Here is a 27,895-nt window from a genome sequence, read left to right as displayed (position 1 = left end):
TGTTGGTGGCCGCCTCAAAATGCCTCTCCAGGGAAAAAGCGCTGAAAGGCTCAAGTTTGCTTTTGGGATATTTGCTACAGCTGTCGGGAAGGTCTCAAGGCTTGCGAACACCTAACTGGGGGCGGCTTTCCTTCCCCTGCCGACGGTCCCCAAATGCCGCGTTCTCACACCCAATGAGTAAAAGGTTAGAAGGAAGACGTCCAACTCCCTGCAGAAACCGCGCTCGAGCCTCCTCTATTCCTGCAAGGGAGTAAATCCTCTGGCTGCATCCACCAGCTCATTCCTGAGTGCTGTTCGCGGAGGGTGGACGAATGCGCTCGGGCAGCACCCCAGCTCCGAAGGAGAGCTGCCCGAGCAGGGGAGACCGGTGGAGAGGCTGAATCGCTCCCATAGTCCTGTGGAAGTGACAGGGACAGCTGTGTGTGAAACACGCTCTTGTTTCAGCAGTAAGTTGTTTGTCTTCTCACTCTTGATTGTTAATGACCATGAAATGCTAGGGGCAGGCCAGCCAGGACACCCATTCCCTCACTTTCTAGCTTTCAGGGATCCCAACACTTTGGGATAATGAAATAAATGTAGGTTGTCAGTCCAAAATAATAACACTTTACAAAGTGGAAATGCAAATTTCCTGCGATATCCCTGAATAGCAGGTGGTATTTCCTGAGGTCTTGTTTCTGACCTTCAGGGAAATTGATATTATGAACTGACTGAGGAAAATGAGTACGGTATCAAGCTCCAGCAATTGAAGTAAAACAATGAGAGGATAGTAAACTGAGTAAAGCAACAAGCAAGAGAAGGCTTGGATTTTGTATATTTGTTGCTGGGGTTTTTTATAATGCTGTGGGCCTTGGGTGCAGTTAAGGTGCAGCAGCGCTCTTTTTACAGAAAAGGCAGTGACAGAAAGGAAATAGGAGAAAACATTTAACATTAAGTTCAGTTGCTTTTAAGGGTACAAGCAAATAATATGGAATAATTAATAGTATTAGTATTATTAAATAAGTAAAAATTAGCTGGGTGACAAGTTAACTAATACTTGTATATGTCCAGCAAAGCAGACGAACATTCACTCGAGCTTCTCACGGTGAAATCGGGAGCAAACACGCTTGTGTTTCTGCTAACTAGATTTTGCTTTGAAAATAGGACAACCTGTGCTTGGTTACCATCAGGCAAAAATCACAGTTTTCATTCTGATTTTATAAAAAGGAGATGAGCTATTAGGTTTGCTGGTCTACACTTCATGCAGTGTCACTTGTATCTCGTTTGAGTGAAAGCCATGTAATGTGATCTTAGGTACATAATGCCGTTTCCTCAAGTGTATTCAAAACCAGTACCTACCTAAAGCAAAGACTGATAACTGATTTTAAATTTCTTCTGAACAGGCATTGCTGCATATGCCTACATTATATATAACTTTATAGCTGAAAGACCTATATAATACCTTGCCTCACACTGTAGAACCTCCGAGATTAATTTTCTTCCAGTGCCGCCGTCCTGCGCTCTCCGGTGTGCAGTTACTCTTACTCGTGCTATCAAGCCGGTGGAATTGAGTTGGATTCAGTTCTGAGAGATTGTTAAACAAACTTGAGATTTCTAGTTATGTGCATCTGGTCTTAGCGGATTTTGTGTCAACTCCTCTAATTTTCCTTGATGATAATTTACTATTTAATTTCTCTGCAGCACATGCGTGCATGTTCCGGCTATGTAAGGAAATGCTTGTGAAAAAGAGACCGTCTTGGCAGTATTTCTAACAGACAGACTAGCTCTCCCTTGTTAGACTAGTGACATCAGTATCTGACCCTTGATTCACAGATGCTAAAGCCAGATGGGACCGTGTGATAATCTGATGTGACCTCCTGTGCAGGATGGGCTGTCGGAGTCCATCACCAGCGAAGGTCTGCTACAGATTGCTTAGGATTATGGCCAGAGGGGGATTCCTTCCTATGGATGGCATTTGAGTGCAGGTGACAAACTCTCATAATCTTTTGAGTTGTATTTTAAAAAGGGGGATTGTGACAGAGGTCTAGACCCATTCCAAGAAACCTGCATTCAGTAATATTTTTGACACCGACATGTTCTGTGAGGAAACATTTCATCTCTTGGGGCCTCTTTTCCACAGCCCACCTTTTGTCCATCTTCCATGTTTGGAGCATCCATTCTTCGTGCGAGGGGATCAGCTCTGCAGCATCTAATGCAGGGACACGAAATTTCCCTAGTTCTCCCAACGTTGTATGAAGCTCTTGTTGCCCAGAGTCTTTCTGCCTCCCTTGCTGGGTTCATTGCTTGTTTCCCCAGAGCTGCGCAGTGCCACGGGAAGACAGGAACGGAGCGAGTAGCTGGGTGAACATTTGCCAGGCAGCCTGGAAATATTGGCTTTGGTATTTTTTCCTGTCTCCAGTAGCACGGGATTTGATTCCTCCCGGTCCCACTGCTGGCTGTGGTGCGTAGTCCAGCACGACAGAGCTGTTCCTGCGCTGCTGGAGAGCTGCAGTCCGTGAGTGCCTGCGGGCACCTGCCGGGAGGTCCAGCTCGCAGCTGACAGAGTCTGAGAATTACCCGGGGAGCAACAGGGGCTTGTTGAGGATTGTGTGATGTTTTGTGCCAGGTGGAATCTGTTCGGGGTGGGTAGGCTGCTGAACTTGATTTTCAGAATGAAGACTGATCAAAAATTAACAGTCTTAAGGTGTAAGTCACCTTAGTGCATTAACACTAAGTTCCTCTATCAATTCTATAAAATTTATGGACATAATTTCTAGTCTTGAGATATTTAATGCACAACGGAGTTACAGTGTCCTGGCTGAGCTTTGATAAGTATTAGTGACTACCCATGCACAGGCTGCTAGCCTATCCTCATTGCTAAGTACTGTTCCTTCACCTTAGTAAAATACGTGTAAAGTGATGCTGTATATCCTCGCATCTGAAGTAGGCTAAAACCCGTATGTATTCTGTTACTGCTGCTTACCTGGCAGTGACTTTTAAAATGCTTTTAAATCAGTGAGGTGTTTGTGTACTTAAATCATGCAGAATGCAGTAGCTTACCAATACCTCAATGGAAAATTGTTTGTTTGTTTGTTTAGTAGCCGTGCACAGATTAAATACTCAGCGTGATTCCCATTTTAGACAACAGAAGTCAAGTCACAAGATGGTCATGGGAGGAGGATTGCTGTATTCAAAATAGTGGGGTTATGATCTGCGGTTCTGATAAATATATCCAACACAAGCAGTGTCCTGTTCTCTTTGTAGACTAGTGCTGTGTAAGGGGTGTGTGTATGTCCACTGGGCTCTCAGATTGTATAGGCTACCTGGGAAACAAAATTAATACCTCCAAGGATACCTAGCTGCTGTGCTGGGATGCACTTTTCTCTCTGATTCACTTAGGATGAATGCCTCTGCATGGTACTCAAGAAAACTGTCGTTGGAGGTGTTATTTTTCAGATGAGATGAAAAACCAAGGCCCTGACCACTTGTGGTCATTAGCATTCCCATGGCACTTTTCAAAAGACTCGGGGTTTTGACCCCAGTGTCCTGGCCAAATTCCAGTTTGGATAATTACATCCTTCCTTCCCTGCCACGTACACTGGATACGCTATTCTTCACCTCATTCCCCAACTGTATGTAACATTGTCTTGTGCTGTTAAAACAGCTGCCAAACCTCATCCCAGAAATGGCTGCGTTTTGGTGCAGGGTGATCCCTTTATAACAGATCCCTTTATAATGTTCCCATGTCACTTGCAGTGTATAAATCACTTTGGAATCTGCAGAGATGAAAAGGATATTCAGAGATGAGATTATGTAGTTAAATATTGTGATTGTTTTTAGTTATCTGATACATATTCTTAAGCTTTTCATAAAGAAGTCCACGTTGAACTGAGGAGTAGTACCCGTATGACCCATCACACAGCATCACAGGTCTCCCACAAGACATCTGGTAATGAGTTACATTTCCATTTCTGAAGGAACACTGAGGTTTAAGAAAAATGTACGTGGGAAAAAAGAAGGAATCTACCGCAAGTGATACTGATGAGGAGGTAGACAAACATGTTCATCATGGTGGTGTCCAGGCTTCCCAGGCTTTTTTTGCCTGGAGTTTGCACTTGTCTGCTACGTACCAATAGGTCAGGTTCAGATTGGGATTAGTTCTGTAGTCTTCAGGACCTGGATGTCCTTGTCTGTATTTGTGTTACTACGGGATGCTAATCAGTGAACTTATTATGCATTTTGCTCCTAAAGTCTCCGTGGTTCATTGGCATCCCAAGCTTTTCCAGGCCCGTAAGTCCTGCACACTGAAGACGTTGGCAGCCCTGTAGTTCGAGTGTAGTATGGCTGAGACAGCCAGGCGAAAGTGCACACCCAGGTATTACTGGCCAGAGCTATAAGTGAAGGTTCAAAATTTAAAATCGACATACTAACTGTTTTCTAGGGCAGGGCTGGTTAAACGAAAGCCTGTGGGCTGGATCCTCCCTGCCAAAATTATCGACAGTGCAAAATTACCCTGCATCCTCTTCTCTGAAGGCCCTTACCCTGGGCAGAGGGCAACAGCGTTCTTCCCACCGTGCTCTCTCTTCAAGGACGTGTGGATCCGGCTCTTCACCCATCTGATCTCATGGCTATGGGTTGGTCCAAGCACAGAGGTCATCTTGTCATGGGATGAGCATGGATGTGAAAGAAGTGTCTTCATGTATTAAGTCATGGTTGGAGTTGAGCGTAGAGACCTTGAGTACCTCCGTAAGGGACTGTTCAACCAACCCCAGCCCAAAAGGTTGGGCCCCATCACACTTAGGAGTAAGGGGAGGGAGGAGACGTCCACAGTGCTGAGCAGGGAGCCATATGGAGCTTACGTGATACCGGCGGGGTTCCCTCTGAGATACAGAACGTTTATTAATAATAACCTGATGTGGAGATCTCGCAGAAGTCCTGGCTTTCTTGTCAGTCAGGAAGCTTTCTGGAACTGTGATGGTGCATCTGGAAGACTAATGAAATCATCAGTTTTGGGCTTGCAAATGAGTTTACAGTTAGCAAAACATTGTCTTTTTGACTGAGAAAAAGAAGAAAAGAAAGAAAAAGAAAAAAGCCCAGTATTTGCTAAGTAAAATGGAGCTAGACTATATCACTTCCATGAGCTCTGCATTTGCTTAACTATAAAAAAAATAATCTATATTCAGTAATAAAGGACAATTATACAATGCCGAATGAGCAAAATAACCACAAATTGCCAAGGGCATGTGCCAGCAAGGGCAGACAGGAATTAAAGTGAAAAAACGTGACTGAAAAGGCCACACATTTATTAACGTAAATGCATCTAAATTAGCCCCGAAGGCAGACATTCCTGGGAGGTGATGAAAGGCGAAGAGGCATGGGCAACTCCTTATCCCACCACTGTCCCCCACCCTTTTGAAGTGCTTGTATAACAAACAGTGAATGTCCTGGCTGTCCCGCTGCCAACGCCGTCTAACCACAAAGCTGAAGCAGACCTGCTTCTGCACAGATCGCCGTGCTGAGAGATGGCTTGAGTTCTTCTTCAGGAAGACCATGGGCTCCTGCGGATCCTGCTGTCATCAGCCCTGAACGGCAGATTGTTTCTTCGCTTGCGGGGAGGGGTGTCATCCTCCACTCCCCACGGCAGTACGGTCCCAGGGCTCTTCCTCTTTCTTTCGTCCTTTTTATGACCTGAGAAGGTGAAGAACCCTATAAAGCCTATTAAATGCATCTGATCCCAAAATCTAAAAAACCCACTGGTACCTAAAAACAGTCCTTCTAACCAAATTTCCCAAGTGCTCTCTTTAAAAACACCACACACCGCCCCAAATGTGGCAGTAACACACACACACTTTTAAGAGCATAAAAGAAGGCAAAAATATGACAACAATACAGCCATCTTGTGTGCATTGGTGGACAAAAAAGAAATACGAATGAGGTATTTCTATGTGTTTCCTCTCAGTTCCTTGCAGATAACGGGCAGCAGAGAGACCTCGTTCCCATTTGTGTGCAAGCAGGGAAGGCGGTGTGTGTTTGGTCCCCCTCTTCCCCACCATCTCTCCTTGCCACTTCCATTCCTCCATCCCATCCTTTTGGATCTTTCCCGCTGTGCAACCCAACCAAAACTTCCCAGCACTGTTCCCTACCAGCCAAAGATTTCCAGAAGCTCCTACACACGCTGTCCCAAGCTATGCTGTTGTTTCCTCACCCCTCCTCCAAATGCTGTCCTTCCTTCGCTGGTGGCCTCCTTGTTGGCCATGGGATTTCCCTGGGAGACCAACGGGCTCATGGCAAGCTCCGGTGTCCGTGGGGCTCGTCCCAAGGCACACCCTCGCACTCCCTGGCTCCGTTCTCAAGACCAAGTCTTGCTTGAGGCTGGGCTGGGGGGTCAGGGGCATGGAACATGGGCACGTGTAGGTGCCTGGGAGCAGCCTGCTGACCACCAGCAGAAAAGGACCTTGCTCCACACCGTTTGTAGCTCCCAGAGCTCTTAATATCTAGAGTATTAGGGTATCTTTGGCCACCTTGCTGCCAATGCTCAAATGATCTTGCAGCTGCCGTTAAGTGATCTGGTGCTGATATAATACCTGATCTCATGGAGGCGGATTGTGTTCGGCTGCAAACCAAGCTTCTGTCTACCCAGCATACCTAATTCCCAGAAAGGGTGTATCTCTGTGCCAACTACAGCAGCATTTGGAGGCCAGCTATCCTGCTCCTTCAGCCAGCCAGCTGCTTTCACCTCTGCTGCCAGGACCACCTAGCCACAGATGCTACCAACTGGTATATTTTTGGCACATCCCAAACCACGTAGGTTCCAAGCACAATAAAACGTGACTGGTTGGGAGATGGAAGCATTTACCTCTTCGGGTAGACTCTGCAACTGGTTTGAACCAAGGGCAGAATTTAGCCAAGGACAGGATTTAGCTTTGTTTTTTGTGGCATGAAAAATCAGGTTTTGTCACTTAAGCAACAGAAACAACAAAATATGGAAGGGTTATCAGGAACTGAGAGTAAATACTGAGCGGTGCTATTCTCTGAAATGACCTGCGTTTGGTGAAATGTTCCCAAGCCCTCCCTAGCAACCGTAACATTTAAAAGCAGGCTGCTTTCCAAGTGGTGGATGGAGCTCTGTGAGCGAGGAAACCACTTTAAGCTGTCCCAGGGAGCGGGGCTGTAGTAGGGTGCTCCAGGCGCTGCATTCTTGATGCCGTATCGGGTTTCAGTACTATTATGAAAAAAGCTGCAGGGGATTTGCGAGCATACCTAACGTACATACCTTTGATGTTCACATTGTTAGATCCAAGCAACAAATAGGATCTTCAGGTCAGATGTAGCTTCCAACAGGCTATTAAATAACTGTAGCTAGACAGTCAGGTAATTGTCCTGTAAAAATTACAGTCAAATTATTCTCTCCTAGACTGGGCTAAATTCAGTGTCTGTCCAGGGACATAAATAGAACAACTCCAAAATTACACCAGGATTATTAAGAGCAGAATCTCTTTCTCCCTCCCTCTCTTCCCCCTTCTTTCTCTCGCTTTCAGACCGAGGGAAGCATCTGTACACAGACACTATTCATATTTCTGCTGCTGTTGAGAGGCTGACGATAGGATATTGCAGGCTTTGACTTTGCAACCTTTTAGTAAATAGTTCTAGCTGGTTAAAAGAGAAAATCGTTTTGCTGCCATCTTTTAAAATACGTTACTGTGTCACGCAGATTTCACAATGATGCATGTGGTGAAATTGCTGTTAATGAGTGAATGGTAAACGCACGCCAGAAATGCAGTGCAATGGGTTTTTTTCTGCTTTGCAAGGGGTGTCTACAAATCACGCTTTTGGACATAATGAATGTAATTTCCCTACAAAAAAATAACAGTATGAACTGAGTTCAGTATTTAACATACAACGCACCAGAATGATCCCAAAATATGTCAAGCCAGGAAGTGGATTAATTACAACAACTCGCCACCAAGCCCCTGGTATATTTCAAGTACTTGGAAAAGGTATTTCTGTTTTGGACAGTGACTTCTTTATCAAACTGTGCCGGGATGTCAGCAGGCTCTGGTCAGACTCCGACAGACCCTCTTAGCAGCATCAGTTTCCTGGAGGCAGTAATAACTATCGAATCTATTCGATAGACAGACAGCTATCAGACATCTGTATATCCCAGACCTAGAAAAACATCCCCAGCCAACCATGTGGCTACCAATGGATCTGCTCAGACAAAGAAGTTCAAGAGAAGTGCCTCAGGCCAGATCCTCAGCTGCAGAAAATCAGCCAGGCACAGTCGGTTGGCCTTCCTCGCGCTGTGTGCCTTTTCTTGGGAGGCGAACCCTGCCCAGCCGTCCCAGGGCAATGGGAGGTCACGGAGGCAGTGGGCTGGATGGGAAGGGGAAGCTCCTGCAGGAGTTTAGGGCCGGCCCCGGGGGCGACCACGTAAGCTCTGTACAAGATGCTTTACATCTCCGGAGGGGCAGAAATGGCCGTGCAAAAGAGGCTGCTGAGATCCCTTGCATCCTTACCCCGATCTGTGCAGAGGAGGGGACGGATCGCTCTTCCTCACGGGCTCCAGAGTTGTGTCTGTGCTCAGCGAGCCCAGCAGTGCCCAGGCACAGCCTCCAGCACTGCCCTGCAGTCATCTGTGCGGTGCAGCTGGGACCCTTCTCTCCTTCCCCGTCCCGTTCTCTGCCACATGAGATGGTGCCCAGCTGTGGTTAAGGATGGGCATCCCATCCCATCCCCAAGGCCACGGGGAAGAGACGGCCCCGTACGGGAGGAGGAAAGGTGGTATGGATGCAAGCCAGGCTGTGGACCTGGACTGGATTGTTTTCTGCCGTAGGGGAGGTCTGTAGGTGTTCTAGGCAGATCATGTTCTCCTGCACCTGCCTTCACATAGTGCCCGCTCTCATGCTCTGGGCACGTTCTCCAGTCTCTAAATGACACAAGGGCACTGTTACTGAACGAGTTAAGGTCTCTGTGACCTTAAAATGAGGAGGAGAATGAACGTAGGAGGCCAGAAAGAGAAATGGTACCTGACAACGGTCACATTTTGAGCAAACCCACTGAAGTACAGACTTCACTTTCCAAACTTGAGTAGATTTTGCAGCAGGTTGTCTGGTTTGGGACTCCACTGCCCAGTTTCCTCGGCTGTTTCACGGGAGGCCAGTGCAAAGGCCGGGGGGATTCGGGAGCTCCTGGCAGTCAGGTCCAGAGAGGAGTCCACCGATGACAGTCGTGCAGCTCCAATCAGCTCCGTGCAGCCCCCGTCAGCGGTACGGCCAGGAACGGCCCCTGGAGCAGGAGCTGCCCCTGGTTTTTCGGTCCATACGGCGGGAGGTGCCTGAGCAGCAAGAGAGGGGAGACTCTAAAAGGAAAGTTGGAACCGGATGGTAACGTGATACAGTGCTTTTCACCTCTAGGTCATCAATTAAAATCTGGCCTGTTTAGTAGTGACCAAAAATCATTTCCACATGGGCCAAGAGAAATGCCTGGTGAACACAGGGGTTGCTGTTTCCAAACAGACAAGATAGTCTGGAGATAAACAGTTGCACAATAGTTATTTGTGTGGAAAAGTCTGCAAGGTGTAAAGCTAAGTAGTTCCTGATCGGTTTATATCCCTGAATCATGAGGGCTTAGTTTCTTTGCAAATAACTTACCATTTATTTCTGTCTACTAAGATGTAGGTTTTTTCCCTTACGCTGTAACTAAGAATAAGTGGAACCTCCCATTTGGCTTTCTCAATAGTTTGTCAGTGTAGGGAGTTATAAATAGACAGATACATATGACGTTCGCCAGACAAAAGAGCCAGCTCATGTTTCCTTAGGTGCATATCAAGAAAACCTCAATGCTGGACTGTGTAGTGGAATTATTCTGAAAGGCAGAAATTGCTTCTTAATATTTTAGCAGAGAAATGCACAGGGTGCTGAACTTAAACTTGAGCAAAATGCATCAGGAAAGCTTATCAAATACATGATGGATGATAATGAAGTAACGGGGGAACCCAACAGAGCAGCGGTGACTCTGAAGAAGAGCAGTCAGCAACAGCAGATCCTCCTGCTGCCAACCTGTATTGATTTTAGCTGAGTATGCCAATTTAAACTTCGCTTATGGTATTGAACCACAGATACAAGGCCCATTAAATGGGTATTTCATAAGCTGCACTGCCCTAAATATTTTATGGAAACGTAACCAATACTGGCTGAAACATTATAAAAATTAATAGCATCTATCAAGAGCACTGAACCAACAGCTACTGTGCTTTGAATTTTGATTATATCCTTGATAAACTCAGTGGAGTATTGTTGTGCTTGAACTAACAGTTCAGCTAGCAGATGAAGAAAAATTATGGTTTTTCCTTTTCCGTTCTAGCCATTAAATTTGTACTTACCAAGATCTGTAATGGTGGGAAATCTACTGCTGTGAGGAAGGCTGGATCAAAGCAACTGGAAAATAATGGGCTATATGAGTGTAAAAGAAAACAGAATTTGTTTTTTGATACATTCCTTTCACAGTTTTTGTCCCCTCAGAACATAAAACCATTGTGAATGTATCAACTGAGAGACATTTTGTAGTGAAGGTAGCTTTCCGTAAACAAAACGTGTGAAATCCTAACCCTGCTGAAGTCAGTTGTTTGACTTCCATTAGATATATACAGACCCGACTCGATAGATGTACCAGTGCCTGAATTTTCAGGCTACCAGAAGAGTGATTTGAAGCAGTGTGTTTTGAATTCGCCTATTAAAATATAAAATACTGTTGCCAGTCAAATAACTATTAAAAGTCACTTTGTGTACTTGGAAAACTCTGATGCTCTCTGCTCTCCTCCGCAAGTGGAATAGAAGTACTATTTACTTTGTCATCAGCTAAAGTTACTGGTGCAGCTCCTGAGATGTTGCAGGGTTTTCCAGCAGCAGTCAGGGGAGGTCAGTTTAATAAGCTAATAAATATTTTTTGAATGACCTGACTTTGTATTTGGTATTAAAAACTCAGAGGAGTGCCAAGTAGGATAGAAAATAAAGAATAAAAGTTCCACACATTTTGCCAAAATTCTCCACAGATTACTATTAGCCTCATTTATGAGACTGCACAGAGGACTGTGAAATCTCCTTTGAACTCTAAGGGCCAGATGGTTTTGCTGTTAGATCCTAATGACCCACAGCAGTGTGCGTACACAGACACCACGGTTGCCAGTTGACTGCAAACATGCGCCGGAGGCAGGAGAATTCATGACCTGTGCTTCCAAAACACAAGCCAGTCCTGCCTGGGCAGAGGGGGCATCCCCCCCCTTGCTATTGATGCCTTCAAAAAGCATTTCTGCTACCCCCTCGAGAGGAAGATCGTTTCCAAAGCAAGCCGTGAGCGTACCTGGGTCGGAGGAGCGAATAGCGGGCGCACCGTCCCCGGCAGCCTGGGCTGGATCCCTGCTGATGGTCACGCAGCTGGAAGTCGCTTTTGCCCAGAGACGAGGGCTCTCTCGCAGGTCCCCGTGTTGTATCTGCCACTCTGTGCTGGGAGAGGGAGGGAAAGGCTGGACTCGAACCGATTAAAGCTGTAGGGCAGAACAGTAGTTACTCCGCTGTCATATGGAACTGCTTGGAAGACGTGATTTATTTTGTATTATATTGGTTTCAACTGGTATAATATGAACTTCCTGATTTTTCGAGGATATGTGGACAAAAATAGTAAATATGGTTTTACTCATCTTATAATTTAGAACTACAAGTGTTTGGGTGACCTGTGAAATTGTTTTAATGATCTCTGCACAACACTGAGCTGTCAGCACTATAAATGTCATCCTGACTGGGTGTTAGTTTCCATCATGGTCATTTAGTGTCACCAGCAGAGCTACCTCCATGCAAATGTCTTGTCTGTTTCAAGCTGTGGGAGTAAAACAGAGAGTTGCTGTTGCCAAGAAGCATCCGTCAAACATCTTCATAATACTCAGTTTGAGGAGGAAGACACGAACACAAAATCTAGGAGCGCTGTGAGTGCAGCTTGCCCTTGGAGCTTCGGGCACAGCAGTCAGGGGATGATTTGCATTCAGACCAGTGCTTTTATCTCTGATCATTAAAAATGTGTTCCAGCACTGCTCATACTAGTTGACATAGACTTACCCTTATCCTTCCTTATTTTCATAACGCTATGAAAAGTCACAGGGTAAGAAGAAGTACGCCAGCGAATGAGAAGTGTGACAAATTGAATTTGATGCAACTTTTGACCCCTGGTACAAGATGAATATGAACTCATCACATGAGGCTGCTCTTTTGTTCTCATATAGAAGGCAAAGAAATTGTTTGGCCAGTGACTGCATAGGCTATAGGGATGCATCTAAGATACTGACAAAGAGTAAAGTAACAGAATTTGAAAATAAAATGTGTGGTGACAGAGGAGGAGTGGAAGAAGTGTCTTGTAGGAGATAAACAGTTGGGCTTTGAACATGAAAAACTTAGAGCAAAGATAAAACCACCAAAAAATTGTGTACTTTCCTCTTTAGGTGGTTTATTTTTTTTCTGTTCAAAGTTAGGAATCTTATCCTGAAGTTTTAAATTACTATCTTTCGCCTCAGTTCACATACTTAATAGTTTAAACATGGCAAAAGCAATTCTGCTGTATTTTGGATTTGTTCTTGTATGACAGACATTTAAATGACATGGTCATAGGATTTTTCCAACACTGTCACTTGTGTTTTTCTGTCTCATACAGATCTAAGAAAGCTACTTAAGGTTGACCTGTACTTGCATATGATGTGAAAAAAACCCCTGAATTTTGCTTTCAAGTGTGTGGAATTTCAGCTGATATACATTCAGTGTACAATAGCTGTTTTTTAAACTTGGGATAAAAAGAAAGTCCTGTGTTGCACGAAGCTCCCCTTACCTATGATCACTGACAGAAGTGAGAGCCTCTGGCAGAGCAGAAGGTCTGCCATCTCACTCTGCACACCCCTGGGGGGATGCATGGTAGTTCAGAGCTCTTGTGTCTTGCCTACAACTCTATTTTGCTCCAAAGCACCTCTTTAAAGTCTCTTGTCCTTGGCTTTTTTATGTTTCCAGGCTTTTCCATAACCGAGACAGATTCTCTTTCTTTCCAGCTAGTTGAACATGCAGTTGCAACACTCTCTTGAATCGGAGGTGTCTCCTTTGAAGCCCTGAAAAGGTCTCTTAACTGAGCGAACACAAAGCTTGGCGAGTTGAGGCGTTTGTATCTATAGCGTGTCAAAAAGTTTCCAAAGGCATCACATCCACAACAGTTAAAGAAATGAAAGGGAGTGCTTGGGAAATTTCTCATTATTCCTGTCCGCTGCAGTTCGTCTGCTCTGGGGTGACCTAAGCGAGCGGGCGCTGCAATCCTCGCCGGGCTGGACCTTGCTGGATTTGTCCAGTCTGCATTCGTGCAGACAGCTCCTGCACTCAGCCAGGCTGAAGCAGGAGAAGCAACGTCCCTGAAAACCAGCACTTGCAGCGATTGAGCGGCCACAAGCCGGAGCCCTCAGCCTGGCACGAGCGGGCATGGCGCCCCGCACGTCGGTGGTGCGTGCCCTCAATACCAGCGGAGGGGCTGAGCCCTGCTTTTGAGCTTTCGTAGCTGTGCTGATTCTGTTTAAGGGAGAAAGCGTAACACGCGCTCAACTCCAGATCCCACATCCAGTGGAAACCTAGCCGGCAGTGAGCAAGCCCCACCAGGGAGCTCTCGATAGGAAGCACTACGATAGCAAAGGTCTTGAATGACTAAGATTCTTGAAAGCCTTGGTCAGTATCAGAGGCAGTTTCCAACTGGGCAAAGTACAATATTTTCCCTCTGCTTTTTATGAATGGCTGGATAGGATTGTGCTGGAGTCTGAGTCCTCTGCGAAAGCCATTCATAAAAATAACAACAAAACAAAACAAACACACACAAAAAACTTTCTAGGTCCAGTCCGGAGCCACTGGGTGCCAGAGGCTGGGAAAACACGCTGGCAGTTTGAGCCCCAGCTATCACTGAAAGTATTCAAGGGGCTTTTTGGTGGTCTGAAAAGTATGAAGTGCTGTGTAGAAGGGCAGCTGGTAGAATTACTGTGACACATACTAGGCAGAAAGCCAGAGCTGGCCTTGTTTCAGACATTGTCTTTCCTCTCATTGAAGTGTCAGGACCTAATTCATGGAAAATTTGGTGAGTTGGCAGCTCTTTCAGAAGATTTCATTGAGCTACAGTGTGTGAGAGTCACATGAATGCAGAGTGCACAGCCAAAAATATATGTGGGGATTTCTGAGCAGGAGAAAACAGTCAGCCTCTAAGAATGTCTGTGGACTTCATGTGGTTTGGGAGTAAACACGTGTACAGGTGTAATCAGCAGGCAAAAAAAGAAATTAAAGCAGAAAAGCACTAGTGGCAGGTTACCGAAGAGCTCAATGAGTTCTGTAATTATGAGGGATTTCTTTGAAACAAATCATTCCTTTGTCTGAGGGCAGCAAATGTCCATTAATGAGTTCAGGGCTTGCAGTCCACCTGGAGAAGGCATCAGTAAAATGTGTGCCTTGGTAATAGCTTCTCCATTGCAAGGGAATTTAATGGAAAAGAAAAGGGTCCAACCTGAACTTTAAAGACGGACCCAGTCATCACATAGTTTTTTTCTCATATGTATTTGAGAGCAGAACTTGGAGCCTGAGGCACAGATAGAAAAATATAGCAGCAATAGGATTCCGCTGAATTAGAAAAAGACTGAAAATAAACAAAGCATCTCTTGTTAAAATGGGACGCTTGTGGTGGGCAGTCTGAATTGAATCAGTTACATTTAATTTACATTTTCATTGATCCTTCCCACTGAAATATTGCTCTGAAAGGCCAGTTACACTAAACTGTTTATTCAGAAATATTCCAGTTATTTCCTACTACACTGTCATGAAAATGAGGTTTTTGGCCATGCAGAGGGACAGCATGTTGGCTTCTGCCCAAGCGAGGCACTAAAATCACGGCTGAGATTAGGAACAGGCAGGAAGGAAGGGCAGGAAGAAAATCATTGGGTGCGATTCATATACTTTGAAAACAGAAAGTCCTGGGCGGGGGAAGGCAGCAGCTTTGCCCCACTGAAGTAAGAAAAGCCCTTTTGTGCTCTCAGTGTCAGGATTTCATCCTTTATCTGTGGTCTTTTTGTTCCGTGCTGCTCCTAGCACCCACAAGGGTCGTCACATCATCTGGGCGGTGGTGATGTATTTTAAGTGCGCCTGTATTAGTTCCTCTTCCTCCCCAGGGTGGGGAGGAAGGGCACCGGCACCTTGGTGGGTCTCCTGACTCCTGTGGGGACTGTGTTTCCCGTCCCCAGGTGGGAGCAGCCAGGAGGCAGACTTGCTGAGGAGCCCACGGCTGTGCCACCAGGTCCTGCGTAGGCAGGTGGACACGGCCTCCGGCTCTCCCTGCCCACACACCCACCCTGCCCGGTGACGGGCATCCCCAAAATCACGTCAACAGGCTCACGAGGGTCAGCACAGCATCGCCTTCGTGCAGCTAGAGATCTCAAACCAGAGCTTCCGAGGGCTGGAGCAACTGCCCGTCCCAGCCTCCCGACTTTGGCAGGGATGGCTTTGGTCAAGTGGGAAGCCCTGGCTGGGAATGGGGTTATGTGTCCCTCACCCCTCTGCCCGAGCTGTGCTCCTGCTCGTGGCCAGGAGGAAGAATTTCCCCACAGCACGGCACTCCACTCACGGCTGAAAGAGTGCGCTAAGAGAGTGAACAGCATCAGTGCAGACAACAAAACCTAGTTATAGAATTAGGCCACTCTCGTGGTCTGATCCGTAATGCAGCAAAGTAAATCTAGCAGTATGATAGGAGAGCTGAAAGATGCAACATGCTAAATTAGATTTCACCTGCGTTTTAATTATACAAGCTTAATGTACTCCTCTGCATCCACAGTAATCTGAACTACTTCAGAGCCAAGTCATAGATAGGTATAAGAGAGGCTAGGTGTGAGAGCTTGGTATGTTCATCACTCCATTTCTGAATGTGGGGTTTGCCTGTGTTTTATTTCTATTGCTGAAAACATTTTTCCCAGCATCTGTGAAATCACAGTTAAGTGACCTCAGCGAATTTTGTTTCTCACCGTACTTTTGTTTTACTTTTCAGCCTCAACAAGTGGTTCAGAAGAAGCCTGCTCAGGTAAGAAAAGCTAATTTAAATTCTTTAGACTACTTTAAATGAAATAATTCTTCAGTATTCAAACTGGTCTCCTTTACTGTAAAGAATGAAGAGAAATATATCAATCGTATGAGCTGGGGACAGCTGTTGGCTTGCTAGGCACAACCACCAGAACAATTCACATGGTGGCCCTTGGGAAGGAGAGGAGGAAGCAGCGGATGGTGCTTGCTCAGAAACGTCCTCTTTCTGCAGCAGCCGCCTTGTGATGATAAAGCAGGCACACGCGCACACACGCGTGGTGCGAGTCTGGCATGTGATGGGTATCTCTCTGCGTCCTGAACGTGGGTAACTGGGGACTGCTTACAGCAAGGAGGGGGCACAGGTATAAAACCCTTCTCCCCACTGGTCTAAAGGAGCCTCTAAATCCACAAAATAAAATAGGCCGAACTTGGTAACTGGACTGGATCCATCATAAAGACTAACACGTTTGAACTTCTTCTGTTGGATGGTATTATTCTTCTTTAACACCTTGGATAAAGTGCAAGCCGCAAGGTGTCATGAAACTGGTCAAACACTGCCTTCACGATTGCCTCCATTTTCTTTCCCCAGCCTGCCCTGTGTTAAAAAAAAACCAAAACCTAACTCTGCCACTTTGTTACATATGCATCAGCAGAGAAGAGCCTGTGGGCATGGGAGCAGGTCCCTCCCTGCTCAGCAGAGTCCGTGGGCTGTGCTGCTGTACCGCCAGGAATATGAATGATTGCTGAGTCAAGAGCATAAAGGGTCCATTGCTTTTCTGGAAAGAGGTCTGCTTTCAGAGAGCAGTAATACTTTTGTTTTTCCACCTTATGGTTTTAATACATTATTGTACAGGGTACATTGTTGTAATATCTACTGTAATCTGAATTAGGAGCTGTTACGTAAGAAACAGAAAACATCCTAGCTGTGAGTTGAAGGGGCGAAATGATGTAACTCTCCAAAGCATGTGCAGGAATCCAGTTTCTACAAAAGAAATCAATACAGTCGCAGCAACGATGAATCCGTGGCACTGGAAGTAATATTAATGTTTCCAAGTGGCGGAGATAACATACAGGATGAATGTAGTAGTATTTTCAAGTGAGGTCAGTTCTGCAAGGAGAGGTAGTGTCTTTTATTAGGCCAGCTTATGCAAGAAACACAACATCAGTCCCTGAGGACTTACCATCTATAACCTTCTGACTACACCACACAATTCAAAACACACCAAGTTGTTCTAATAAAAGATATTTCCTCTCCCTGGTCTAGCTTATATCCTCCGACTGTTAGGGCTGCCATCAGGCGATTCCTACTACAACATAGTAGTAAATCTGCCGGCGGGCAGAAAGCCAGCCATCCCCTCCGTGGCACCTGAGAGACGGGGAGGCTTAAACCCTGCTGTGCAAAAGGAGGCCAAATCCAGGAAGCCGAGAATCCCGGGAGGAGGCTGTTCGTGTTGCGATTTCCTCCGGTACGCAGCAGAGCTCATCCCTGCCGGAGTCAGCAGGATGAAGGGCTCCGGAGCCGGTGGCTCTGCCGCAGCCCAGCCTGGCAGAAACCGTTGCTGCCGATGGCACGTGCGGTGCCGCTAGGTCTCCGATCTCCCCGGGCGAGTGTTTTGTTTGAACAGCGATCTAGTGCGAGCCCCAGCGCGAGGGAGGGAGAAATGGCTGGGACCGAGGCTGGGCTGGGCTGTGGGAGGGCAAAGAGGGGACCTGGGACTCCGTCTTTTGGTAGCAGAACAAAGTAATGACAGATTTAATTGATGGCGAAGTAATGTAGGCGTTTGAGCCGAAGCACCAGGGTTCCCTGTAGGGGTCTTCCCCTCCCTCCCTTCCCGAAGCGGTGATCCTGGTGGGGATGCCGTAGGGTGTTTCAGCCAGCCGAACGCAGCCGCCGCTGCACGGTGCCTCGGCAGCATCTCTGTGGTCAGAGACAGAGAGAGAGAGAAGGAGGCCCTTTGACATTCGCATTAGTAATGGAAATGTTTGTATGGAAAACGAGGAGGCACAGAAGAATGCATGAAAGGAGAGAGAGGGCTTTTTAGAAATCCCCGGTCACCACAGCACAACTAGTGAAATTACACTCTTTAAATTATTTGTGTGCCATGTCTTCACTCAGAGAACGTTTCTTTTTTTTAATCCTTGGCCTGAGGATGTTCAGTGAAATCACTGACTTGTCTTTAACCCTTCCTGGTTTTAACAGGCCTCGCTCCCACGCTTATGCTAGCGCAACATTGCGGTTTTGCCGGGTGTGGGTGCATGGCAGAGAACAAAAATGATAGCTGTGAGCAAGCGCTCGTGACAGTGTCTTCCTGAGGCTGAAAGAAGGAGGAGGTAAAACAGTGTGATTCCTGGGACAATCAGGAACTTCATGCTGCTGGGTTTCACTTAAGGCCAGTTGCCTTTCTCCGTTTTCTTTTTACACTACTGAATTTCCCTTTAAAGGAGGGAGGTTCAGACTCAGAATTAACAACAAGAACATGAGCTCATGCAGGCTTCCTAATCTGAGCTGTCTAAGGAAATAGTGATAAATAATATAAACATGGGGACTACATGGAAGTTCATGGAGGATAATGTAAATCTTACACTACATTCAGAGGAATCTCTTCCTTTTCCATCTGTTTCCTTCAAAATATCCTCCCAGATGGCTTTACCATGTGGCAGTCTGGATTAAGTTAGAAATGTATTCTTTCTTCATCAGTGGGGACTGTAAGAGGTTACAGTTGAGAACTGCTGTGTGATGGTAAGCGTGTTACCCCAGCCTGCCTTGGTAAAAGTGGCAGAAATTCTTGGTCAGGCTTCATCCCTGAGTGCTTTCCCATGCTTTGAATTTTTGGTGCATTCTCAAAGACTTCTATGAGCATTAGTTTACATCACCATTGCTGTTGTTATTGCTGCTAGCGCCTGTGCCTCTTGGGTTTGTGCTATTTTTAAAAATATAGAAGCAGCAAGACCAGATAAAATTCTCATTTTATGAATAACAGCTCTGTTCCCATTACTGTTTCCCAGATTTTAAGCATCGTGCAGGGCTCTGCCATGCTCTAAATCTCTTTATGGATATCTGCTGTCCAGTTTAGGGCCATACAGATGCCTATATAAACTTCTGCAATATCTTCAAACATCCCCAGAGCTCTGAAGATTTACCATCACACAGAGGGTAAATGCAGCCATAAAATCCACTGGAAATCTACACACCCATATCATAATAGCAACCTTTAAATACTGTGGTCTGTACACATCTTTGTGATGATCACTGACGCATACTCTTACACTTCTTTGGGGAAATGAGGAAAAGATAGCCAGCCTAGTTGCGTGATGTGGGTAAGTTTAGCACTTTCACGTAAATACGTGCCTAAACCTCAAAACCAAGACGGTCCTTTGAAATCTGCTCTGTCGCCAAAGAATGGACAGCCAGATCTTACAATCATGATGTAGTAATATTCTTACCGAGGTGTGCAAATAAGCAGTCCAAATAGAAATAGAAATTTCTCCATTTCCTCATTTTTAAGCTATTTGTAGCAGCTGTAGTCTCAGCCATATGGGGGAGTTACACTCTTAAGTAATACAAAGGAAATAGATATTTTTAGGAAAACATCATGAAAGCCATCAAAGTTTTCTGGAAACAGGACATGTTTTACTTTTATCATTTCTGGAGAGAAGAAATACTGTGAGTGTAGAACAGCCCTTTGAAAATCTTCTTATAATCTCATTGGGAGGTCTATTAAACTCTCAAATGCTTGCAAATCCTTTGTATCCGAGTCTGAAAGGCAGCATATCAGTCAGAAAGACAGCGTATCAGTCAGAAAAGTATACATAAAGTGTATGTAGAAAAGCATACACAAAAAAGTGTACAGAAAAAGTACACCAAAAGTACACTTAAAGTGCACTTCAAGTGTACTTTTCCACCTAATGCTAAACACATTAGATGCTTTTAAAAGAATGTCCAAAAAAATCAAATCCCAACAAGAATAAAAGCTGAAAAGAAAAGTGTTATTTTGTATAGGAAAGAACATGCAGATTTGCTGTATTTTTTCCTGTTACTCCTTTCTTAGTCTTGGTATCAGTAAAGTTATGCATGGTAATTAGTCATAATATACATACACCTCACAGCCTCAAGTTATCTGTGTTCCCCAGCTGCCTCCATCACATATGCCTACTCAGCATAGGACACAGTAAATGCTAAAAGCTTCAGACAGGCTCTGCAGCCCAGGAGCTACATCTGTGATTCACACATTCATATGCAGCCCAAAAGCAGCAGACTTTGTGAGCAAAGCAGAGCCTGGGACCCGTGGTGGTTGTGTGGCAGGTCCGATGCGCAGGGACACCCTGGCCAGCAGGCCCACGGTACACGTGCTGCGTCACCTCTCCGCGCCGTGCAATAAATCTGCGCTTCCACAAGCTTCAGGCATTCTGCGTACGTGCTAGCCACCACATGTGGACTTATTTTTTTCCCTTCTGGGAAGTCTCAGGCAGAAATGTGGTAGAAATACTCCAGAGATCCACTTTAGCAGGTTGAAAAGAAGCTTCCAGTGTCACAGACAGGATGGCAAAGCCTTTGGACCCAAGCAGGTGCACATGCACATCCAAGAGAGCGTGTGCTGCTGTCCGAGCCCACCCTGTGTCCTGCCGAGCCAGGAATATTGCAGCCTTACTCAACTGAGCCTCGGCTGTAGAACCATTGGAGAACCTCTGCCCTGGAGGTTGACCTGGCGCCCCGCGGTTTCGTTGCTCTTCCCACCGCATCCAGCAAGCTGTGTTGTGTGTCCTGTACTTTTTCTGTATTTACTGGTATGGAGCGTCAGAAAGTTGTCAGATCCCAGAAGGGCAAGGCTCTATTTTCCAATGGTACCTGGAATTTTATACTTCAGCGTAGGGTAGGTGCATGTGTGTTCTATCCGCCGCTCCAGAACATCCTCGGAAAGGCTGAGTTACCATTCTTTTATTGTTTTTTTTTTAAAGCAAATACTCAATGTTTTCCCAAAGGCAGAGGTTGGGGCCATCTTATAGGTGCTGGAGGCTCTTGGTACCATGCGAACACATGCCGAGCGAGTGTAGATCCCAGCTCAGTCAGCCCAGACTCACCGCACCTCCCCGTCTGGAGGGTGGTCCCAGTGGAGCTGCCTGAAGTTTGCCCAGTGGGTCTGAGCCCCAGCCCTGTTGCGGGGCCCTCGGCTCAGTGCTCTGCCTCCCACACCACTGGGCAGGGGGGACGGTGCTTGTTGGAGCTGGTCAGAGGTTTTGCATAAATAGCTTCATGATGAAATAACCTGGGTTTATTGACCCTTTTCCCCATAGATGTCCTTGGAATTTTTGTTTTTCAAAAGCTTCACAGTATTATGATCACTTGGGGACTGAACTTTTTATATCGAAATAGGGTTTGGGTTTGGTTTTTCAACACTTTTGCTTTGCAAAATCCTTCCAGATTTTGCTTTTGAGTGTTCTGGAAACATTTTTCTGGTTTGAAAACATCATTTTAACAAATGGATAAAAATGTCATGCAAAGTCTTATGAAAAATGGCTCCAATTTGAAAGTTATGTTTCGTCATTGCCAGTTCTGCTGTTTATATTTCAGGCAACCTGTGAGGATTGCTTCGTGTAAAATGAAAAAAAACAAAATTAGAATATCAAACTTGTGGATTGCAGCCAGAATTATTAAGAAATTAGGTGGATGCCTGAACTGCAGGAATGGACCTACCATTGCTCTGGGCGAGGTTTGAATTTGATTTTAAGGAAATCAGGAAAGTATCTTGCTTTCTTCATGGATGCGGTAGATGGAGTCTCATGGAGGGTGCTGGGCTGTACGTCCTTACTTTCTTCTTCCAAGGCAAAATGGTGGCAACTGCATGATGCGGTTTCCAAGGGAAGACATATTCAGTCTTCTTTTATAATTGTTTTTTTTGTGACAGGGGCACTGAATAGTTTGTCTGATGACTGGAAAAAAAAAAAAAGGCACAGTTTTTTTTTAAAAAAAACAAACACCAAAAAAAAATCTGGGGAAAAATAAAGAAGTTGCAATTAACGGTTCTGTGAACAGATGAAGCACTAACCTGTGCTAAAGAGTGAGGTCTAGAAGAGGAAGCTGGGTATTTCTGACAGGAAATATTTTGTGTGTTATTTATACGACATAACTTCTGAATAGACTCTGAATAACATAATTGAATGAGGCTACACCTAAATACCCAAATCAGTGTAGGATTCAGGTTTCCAAGGTTTTAAGTATTTATGATTGTCATTTATTACGTAGCTATGATAGAGTAACATTTTTGAGATGGCTGCTTCCAGGAATTTGGCTGTAAAGAAATTAAACAAGTAAGTTGAGATATTATGTGACCAGAAGGAAGGGAAGAAAAGGAAAAAAATTACCTCCAGGACAGGATTATATTCAGATATTCGGTCACTTTTAAAGAGTCAAAAATCAGAAATACATATAATGATCTGAAAATGGAGGTTGCTGCTCTGTGAGGCAAATTTTTTTTACATTTTTATAGTTTCTTTTATTGATAGTGGTAGGTACACGCTGGCCTCGCAGTGTTGGGATGGCAAAGACTTTGCCAGCAAGTACAGTTTCACACAGTGAACACTGGAGCCACGAGGTCATGACCACAAATCAATTTTATAAAAATTACTTTTGTAAAAATTGCTTTTGCTCTCAGCTCATTTGAGTATTTTCTTCAACTGAACCCGTCCTACCAGTAATGACAACACAGAAAGAGCTGCAGCAGCCCCATTTCTCATCCCAGCAGCGCTCCTGGCTGCCAAGGGAGAAAGCGTTCTTCGTGCCACTTGCTGGACCTGGGATGCAGCGCAGCTAACGAACAATTCAAAGGCCGAAGAGCCACTGAGTGAACAACCAGGAGAAAGACGGTTTGGTTGAGTCCCAGCTTCACAGCAGCACCGGCCTCAGTGCTGCCAGGCAATGCCTGAGCGCAGGCAAGAAACGGGATTTTGGATGGTCCCGTCTGTTCAATTCAGATGCATAATTCAGTCAGTAAATGCTGACTGAGTTACGCATCCCCGTGCTTATCGTACCTGTGGCCCCCAAGGCAGGCTGGGGTGCCGGTTCTGTGTCCCCATACGCTGCCTAAGGAGCAGCGGTGCCCCAGCCAGCTCTCTCCCGGGTGAGCCTCTTGCTTCCCTTGAAGCCTTTAGCGCGGAGCACTGCAGGGTGCAAGTCCCGTTTTAGGCAAGTCTCCCAGTGTCTTGATTCCCCTTCTGCTAAAACTGAGGTGCTGATGCTCCCTTCTTGCATAAGGGACTTATGAGAGTACGCACACTCGTGATTTGATGTGACTAAAAAGGGATCGGATTTAGCAAGATATTTTTGCTTCACGGCTTGTCAGGGACTGTCTGGGCAATTCAGAGTCCTGCCTGCTGCAGCGTGCTGCTTGGAGATGGCGTGTCCTTGTCAGCCAGTTTCTGAGTCAGCCGAAGAGCAGGAGTGCCATGCATAGCCCAACACGGGAGGAGCCTTCAGCTCTGAACAAGAGCAAAAAAAGATTATTTTAACTGTTCAAATATGCAACGTTTCATTCCTTTGAGACAAGCCCTAGAGCAGGAGGCAGCTTTCTGCATGCAGTCCTGGTCACTCATTTGCCAGTTCAGTACAGACATGCTCTTGGGTCACTGCTCTTTCCTTGTGTGCTGGGCAAGAACTGTCCCTAAAAGCACATATAAACGTCCAGGAACTATGGCTGTTGAACTGCTCCACGCGTAGCTCTTGGAGCAGGCGCTGCCGTTGGTGGCAGAAGGCTGGAGGACAAGGGGTAAGCTAAAACATTTCCCTAAGTCAGCAGCACCCCTCCTTCGCCCTCTCCCCACCTCTTCCCTCTCCCCTCCCTGCTTGGGGAAGAAGCCCGGGACAGGCAGGCGATGGCTGTGGACAGGGTGGCTTTGTGTTTGACCCCGTGGCCATGGCCACAGAAGCTGTTTAGGGAGGTACTCCATCCTGTTCAGAACTTGGCTCCAATTTGACACGAACTGAAACCTCACTAATGACAGCCAGAAGAGAAGGGACTGTGAGCTCTGCTTGGGAAACACCATTGAGGAAGATGACTGGGCAGGGAACAGCGTTTTAAAAAAAATGTCATTCAAGAGTAAGTTGGACACTGCTACTTTTGCCTACACATGCTACATATTTTGGCCAAGATTTCCAAGAGCCTGTGCTGCTAACACTTGGTATCTTCACAGACACGCAGGATTCTAGGCAGTACTTGGCTGCCCTCTGAAAATCTGTATTATTTGAAGATGTTTCCCAAATAATATCCAGAAAGTTGAAACTACCAGAACGATCAGCCACTGGACTTACAGCAACAAAAATAATCAAAATGCTGATTAGCGAAGACGAGGTGTGTCAGAAGGCTGCGCAGGAAGAAAGTGCTCTTCTCTGAGAGCTTGGTTCCTGAGCTTCTCATAAAGGCTCTGCATCTTGCACAGTCAGCATTGTTGTTGCTCCTCCACACCCGTCTGAAGTCACTGAAAGATGCCCTATTTCCTGACATAAATATTATTAATAGATACTCCAGGGCTGTAACCCAACTCATCTGCTTCACTGGAAAACATGGGTACATGAACCTTCTATGTAGCTGCTTCTAGAAATTGCTACATCTTTGCTGTGCCAGTTCAGGAACATATAAATTCTGTTGCAAATTGTATGTTAAAAATGAGGTATGCTGCAACGGATGTGCAATAAGGTAAACACAATGAAAATCAAAGTTAAGACCAATGAAAATAGATTTTTTTATGTATTAAATAATTTGCTAGGATGGTCAGTTATAGTATTTGCGTACCAGCACTATTAAAAAAGATTTGGCTAGGGAAAAGAGCAGTATGGTCAGCCCTTATTAAATGATATACATCTTTAAACATGTTCTGGAAGGAAGCAATAAGAAGCCAATATCATATTTTATTCTGGGGTTTCCATGACATCTGGGGAATTTTATAAGTTCCCCTTGTTGCCCAGAATAACAGTCTTGGAATGGAAGAAGAATAAGGAGCATTTCACAGCTACTCTGTCAGTCACTGTGGGGCATTTGTGGAATTCGGTGAATTTAGTTCCTTGAAATCAGTGCTGCCATGCTACCCTGGGGTGACATCTGGCCTCCCTGGGCAGCCCGTCAGCTTGGGACGCCTGTGCCAGACCTTAGGGCTGGGATGGGTGGGCTGGACCTACGAGCATGCCTCCTCCTTTGGAGCTGGGAGAGGACAACTCAGGCAAAGGATCCTATCGTAAGAGTCGGGACGAACTAAAATCACAACAGACGCTCTAAAACCGTTTTCCCTGGTGCAGCTTCCATCCCTTATCGCTTTGTTGGTGCTCTCATTGCGCTGTCTCTTGGTGCTGTGATGGTGTGAAGGAACCCAGGCGGCACGCACTGGCTGTGACAGACAGGCTGCTGCCTGGGGGGCCGCTCAGGGCTCATGGTCATCAGTTGCTCCTTGGATATTGTGAGCATGGTGCTGCTGTGTTTATAGACACAGTAAGAAGTTTGGGAGTATCACAACCACTTAGCAGATTATGCAATGAGAATTATGCTACTAGGTGCGTCGCGTTGAAGGCTACAGGAGTATGTAGGTGGTTTTCAGACATCAGCACATTGCCAAGCAGTGCATGAAGGACCTAAACCTTTGGGCAGTCCAGTGTTTGTAAGCATCTTGAGTTCATCCTTATAGGACCTAAATAAATAAATGTGCTTTTCTCACACCGAGGAAGGAAAAAAGCCATTCAAAATGGCAGCCTGACTGTTGGGCATTGTAGCACTCACATCACTATAGCAAAATATCTCATGGATCCTGTTTCACTGGGATCCCAATGCCACAAATGTTAAATTCTTTATGAAGTCTGCTCCAGCAGATGGTGAGCATCGCCACGATGAAGTTCTGCTGCTGATCCCATTGTAAGGCATTTCTGGAAATGCCAGAATGTTTTCAGAAAATGTTGGCCAAAATCTCTTTTTAGAAATGGCTGTTGCTTATATTAAAAAGGGATGTAATATCGCCAATGTACTTCTTGCTTTGCCTCTGCTCTGTCAATATAGTCACATTGTTCAGGGCCGATCTCTGATCTCAGGTTTGGAGGGTTATTTGCCACACAACAACCATGGGAAAAGAGAAGGAGAGAAATAAAAAAATGAATCACCCACATTCTGCCCGAATTCAGATCTCAGATTTCCCACATCCTGGTATTTAATTTCTCACAGAGTTACCAATGGTTGATCTCACGGCAGGATTAGTGGGAAGAAAAATGAGAGCTCCATTGAAACCAGACTTGAGTCTGGAAGGAAGGGACATGTGAGCTCTAGGACCTGGGAGATATCAGATTCAGGGCAGCGAATGGCTTCCACCCCTTCCCCTTCCCTGATTCTCATGCTTATTTTGAGGCAAAATCTGGAAACTGAAATCAGAACAGCAAAAGAGACAGTTACAGTATGTTAGGCAGCTCACCCATCGCTTTAATAGTCTCCTGAGAACTGTGTTATATAGTGAGGCATTAACTGTAATTTATATTAGTATTTTTTTATGTTTAGGAAGAGGAGAATAGATTAACATTGAGGTATAAATTGCAGTAAATCTGTCTCAGTCCTACCTAAAAGAAAACATGTTTCCACCAGGATACCTTTTCTGATTTGATTATAGCATATAGATGTGTTCAATTGGAAAAGAAACTCCCATAAAAGGTTCTGTAATCAAAAGGAAATAATCACTATCTATTAAGTTGGACAGCCCCACTCACTTTGAATCAGACTGTCTTGCTTGGAGAAAGAAAAAGCTTCGCCCTGTGGTAGCACGGCTTGCGGCGCAGATGGAGCTTGAAAAGTTGGATTGCTGCTCTGTGCTGAAGAGGACCATACCTTATCGCCCTTTCCACCAGACTGTGTGGAGATATTCAAGAAGTTGAAAAAAAATCTTTAAATGCATCACTTTAAATCCGTTAGGAGTTGAACATATTAAGATGACAAGAAGAGTATGTCATTAAACCGTAACGACCCTTTTTGGATTACCTGGTATTTGTAGATTTATTGGCAAGATGGCTTAAATTAGGGATATATTTTTAGCCTGCAGCATTACATAATAAAATAGCAGCAGAATTCTTTGCAGTAAAAAAAGGGAAGGGATGGGGGGTGGTTTATTAAAACCAACACAAACTTCTCTGATTTTGCGCTTTCGCCTGCACAAAGAGGTGCTCCATGGTTACACAATCAGTAAAGTTTGCAAGAAAAGCATTTCCATTACCCCGTTTTGCTCAGGAGTCGTCGCCCTGCCTTTCAGTGCAGACCTGCTGTTTAGTCTGAAACTGAAAATTAAACCCAGAACTTCAGCTCTCAAAGTTAAATACTGTGCTTTGCTGCCAGCACACAGCCTCACCAGTGTCTGTGTGGTAAGATCGATGATTAAACTCTTCAGACGTTTTTAAAAGCATTTTACAAGTCTGTTAAGCTTTCGTGTTTTGGGTTGTGTGGGGTTTTTTTAAGAAAAAAATCATTTAGCTGAATTATACCACGGAGTCTCACGTGAACTCTGCTGAACCAGCTCGGAGAACCCCGCTCGCTATCTTTCAGAAATATGTTTCTCATTTGGGGGCGCATTTCTGAGCACGACCCAGGGAAGGTAGAGCCCTGTGCGTCCGACCCTCTCCTCCAGAAACAACAAAAGAAAGGACGGGAAAAGCCGGGGGAGACCGAGGAAGAGCGGCGGCAGAGCCCCCCGCGCCCCCGCTCGCCCCGAGGCCTGCGCTGGCGGGCGGCAGCGTGGCGCGGGCCGCTCAGCCTCACGGCTGGCACTCGTAAAAATGTCACCGGTGCATTTCC

At 45.5% G+C, this 27,895-nt stretch overlaps 1 protein-coding gene across 2 annotated transcripts in view; it reads left to right on the top strand.

Annotated features, from left to right (window-relative positions):
• HMGA2 (high mobility group AT-hook 2) overlaps positions 1–27,895 on the top strand; it is a 120,139-nt gene that overhangs the window by 80,067 nt on the left and 12,177 nt on the right. The window contains exons 4-5 of one of the 2 annotated variants that reach the window (XM_075058055.1): positions 16,063–16,095; positions 21,664–22,389. In XM_075058055.1, coding sequence (XP_074914156.1) covers positions 16,063–16,095; positions 21,664–21,690 — 60 coding nt within the window. In that variant the 3' untranslated portion in view covers positions 21,691–22,389. Of the gene's footprint in view, positions 1–16,062; positions 16,096–21,663; positions 22,390–27,895 lie in introns of those variants that run through there. The other variant, XM_075058054.1, reaches the window with a different exon arrangement.

This window comes from Buteo buteo, chromosome 26, assembly GCF_964188355.1.
Source record: "Buteo buteo chromosome 26, bButBut1.hap1.1, whole genome shotgun sequence".
NCBI classification, from domain to species: Eukaryota; Metazoa; Chordata; class Aves; order Accipitriformes; family Accipitridae; genus Buteo; species Buteo buteo.
The sequence above is the reverse complement of the archived record's forward strand: the minus strand, read 5'-3'. Positions and strand labels throughout refer to the sequence as shown.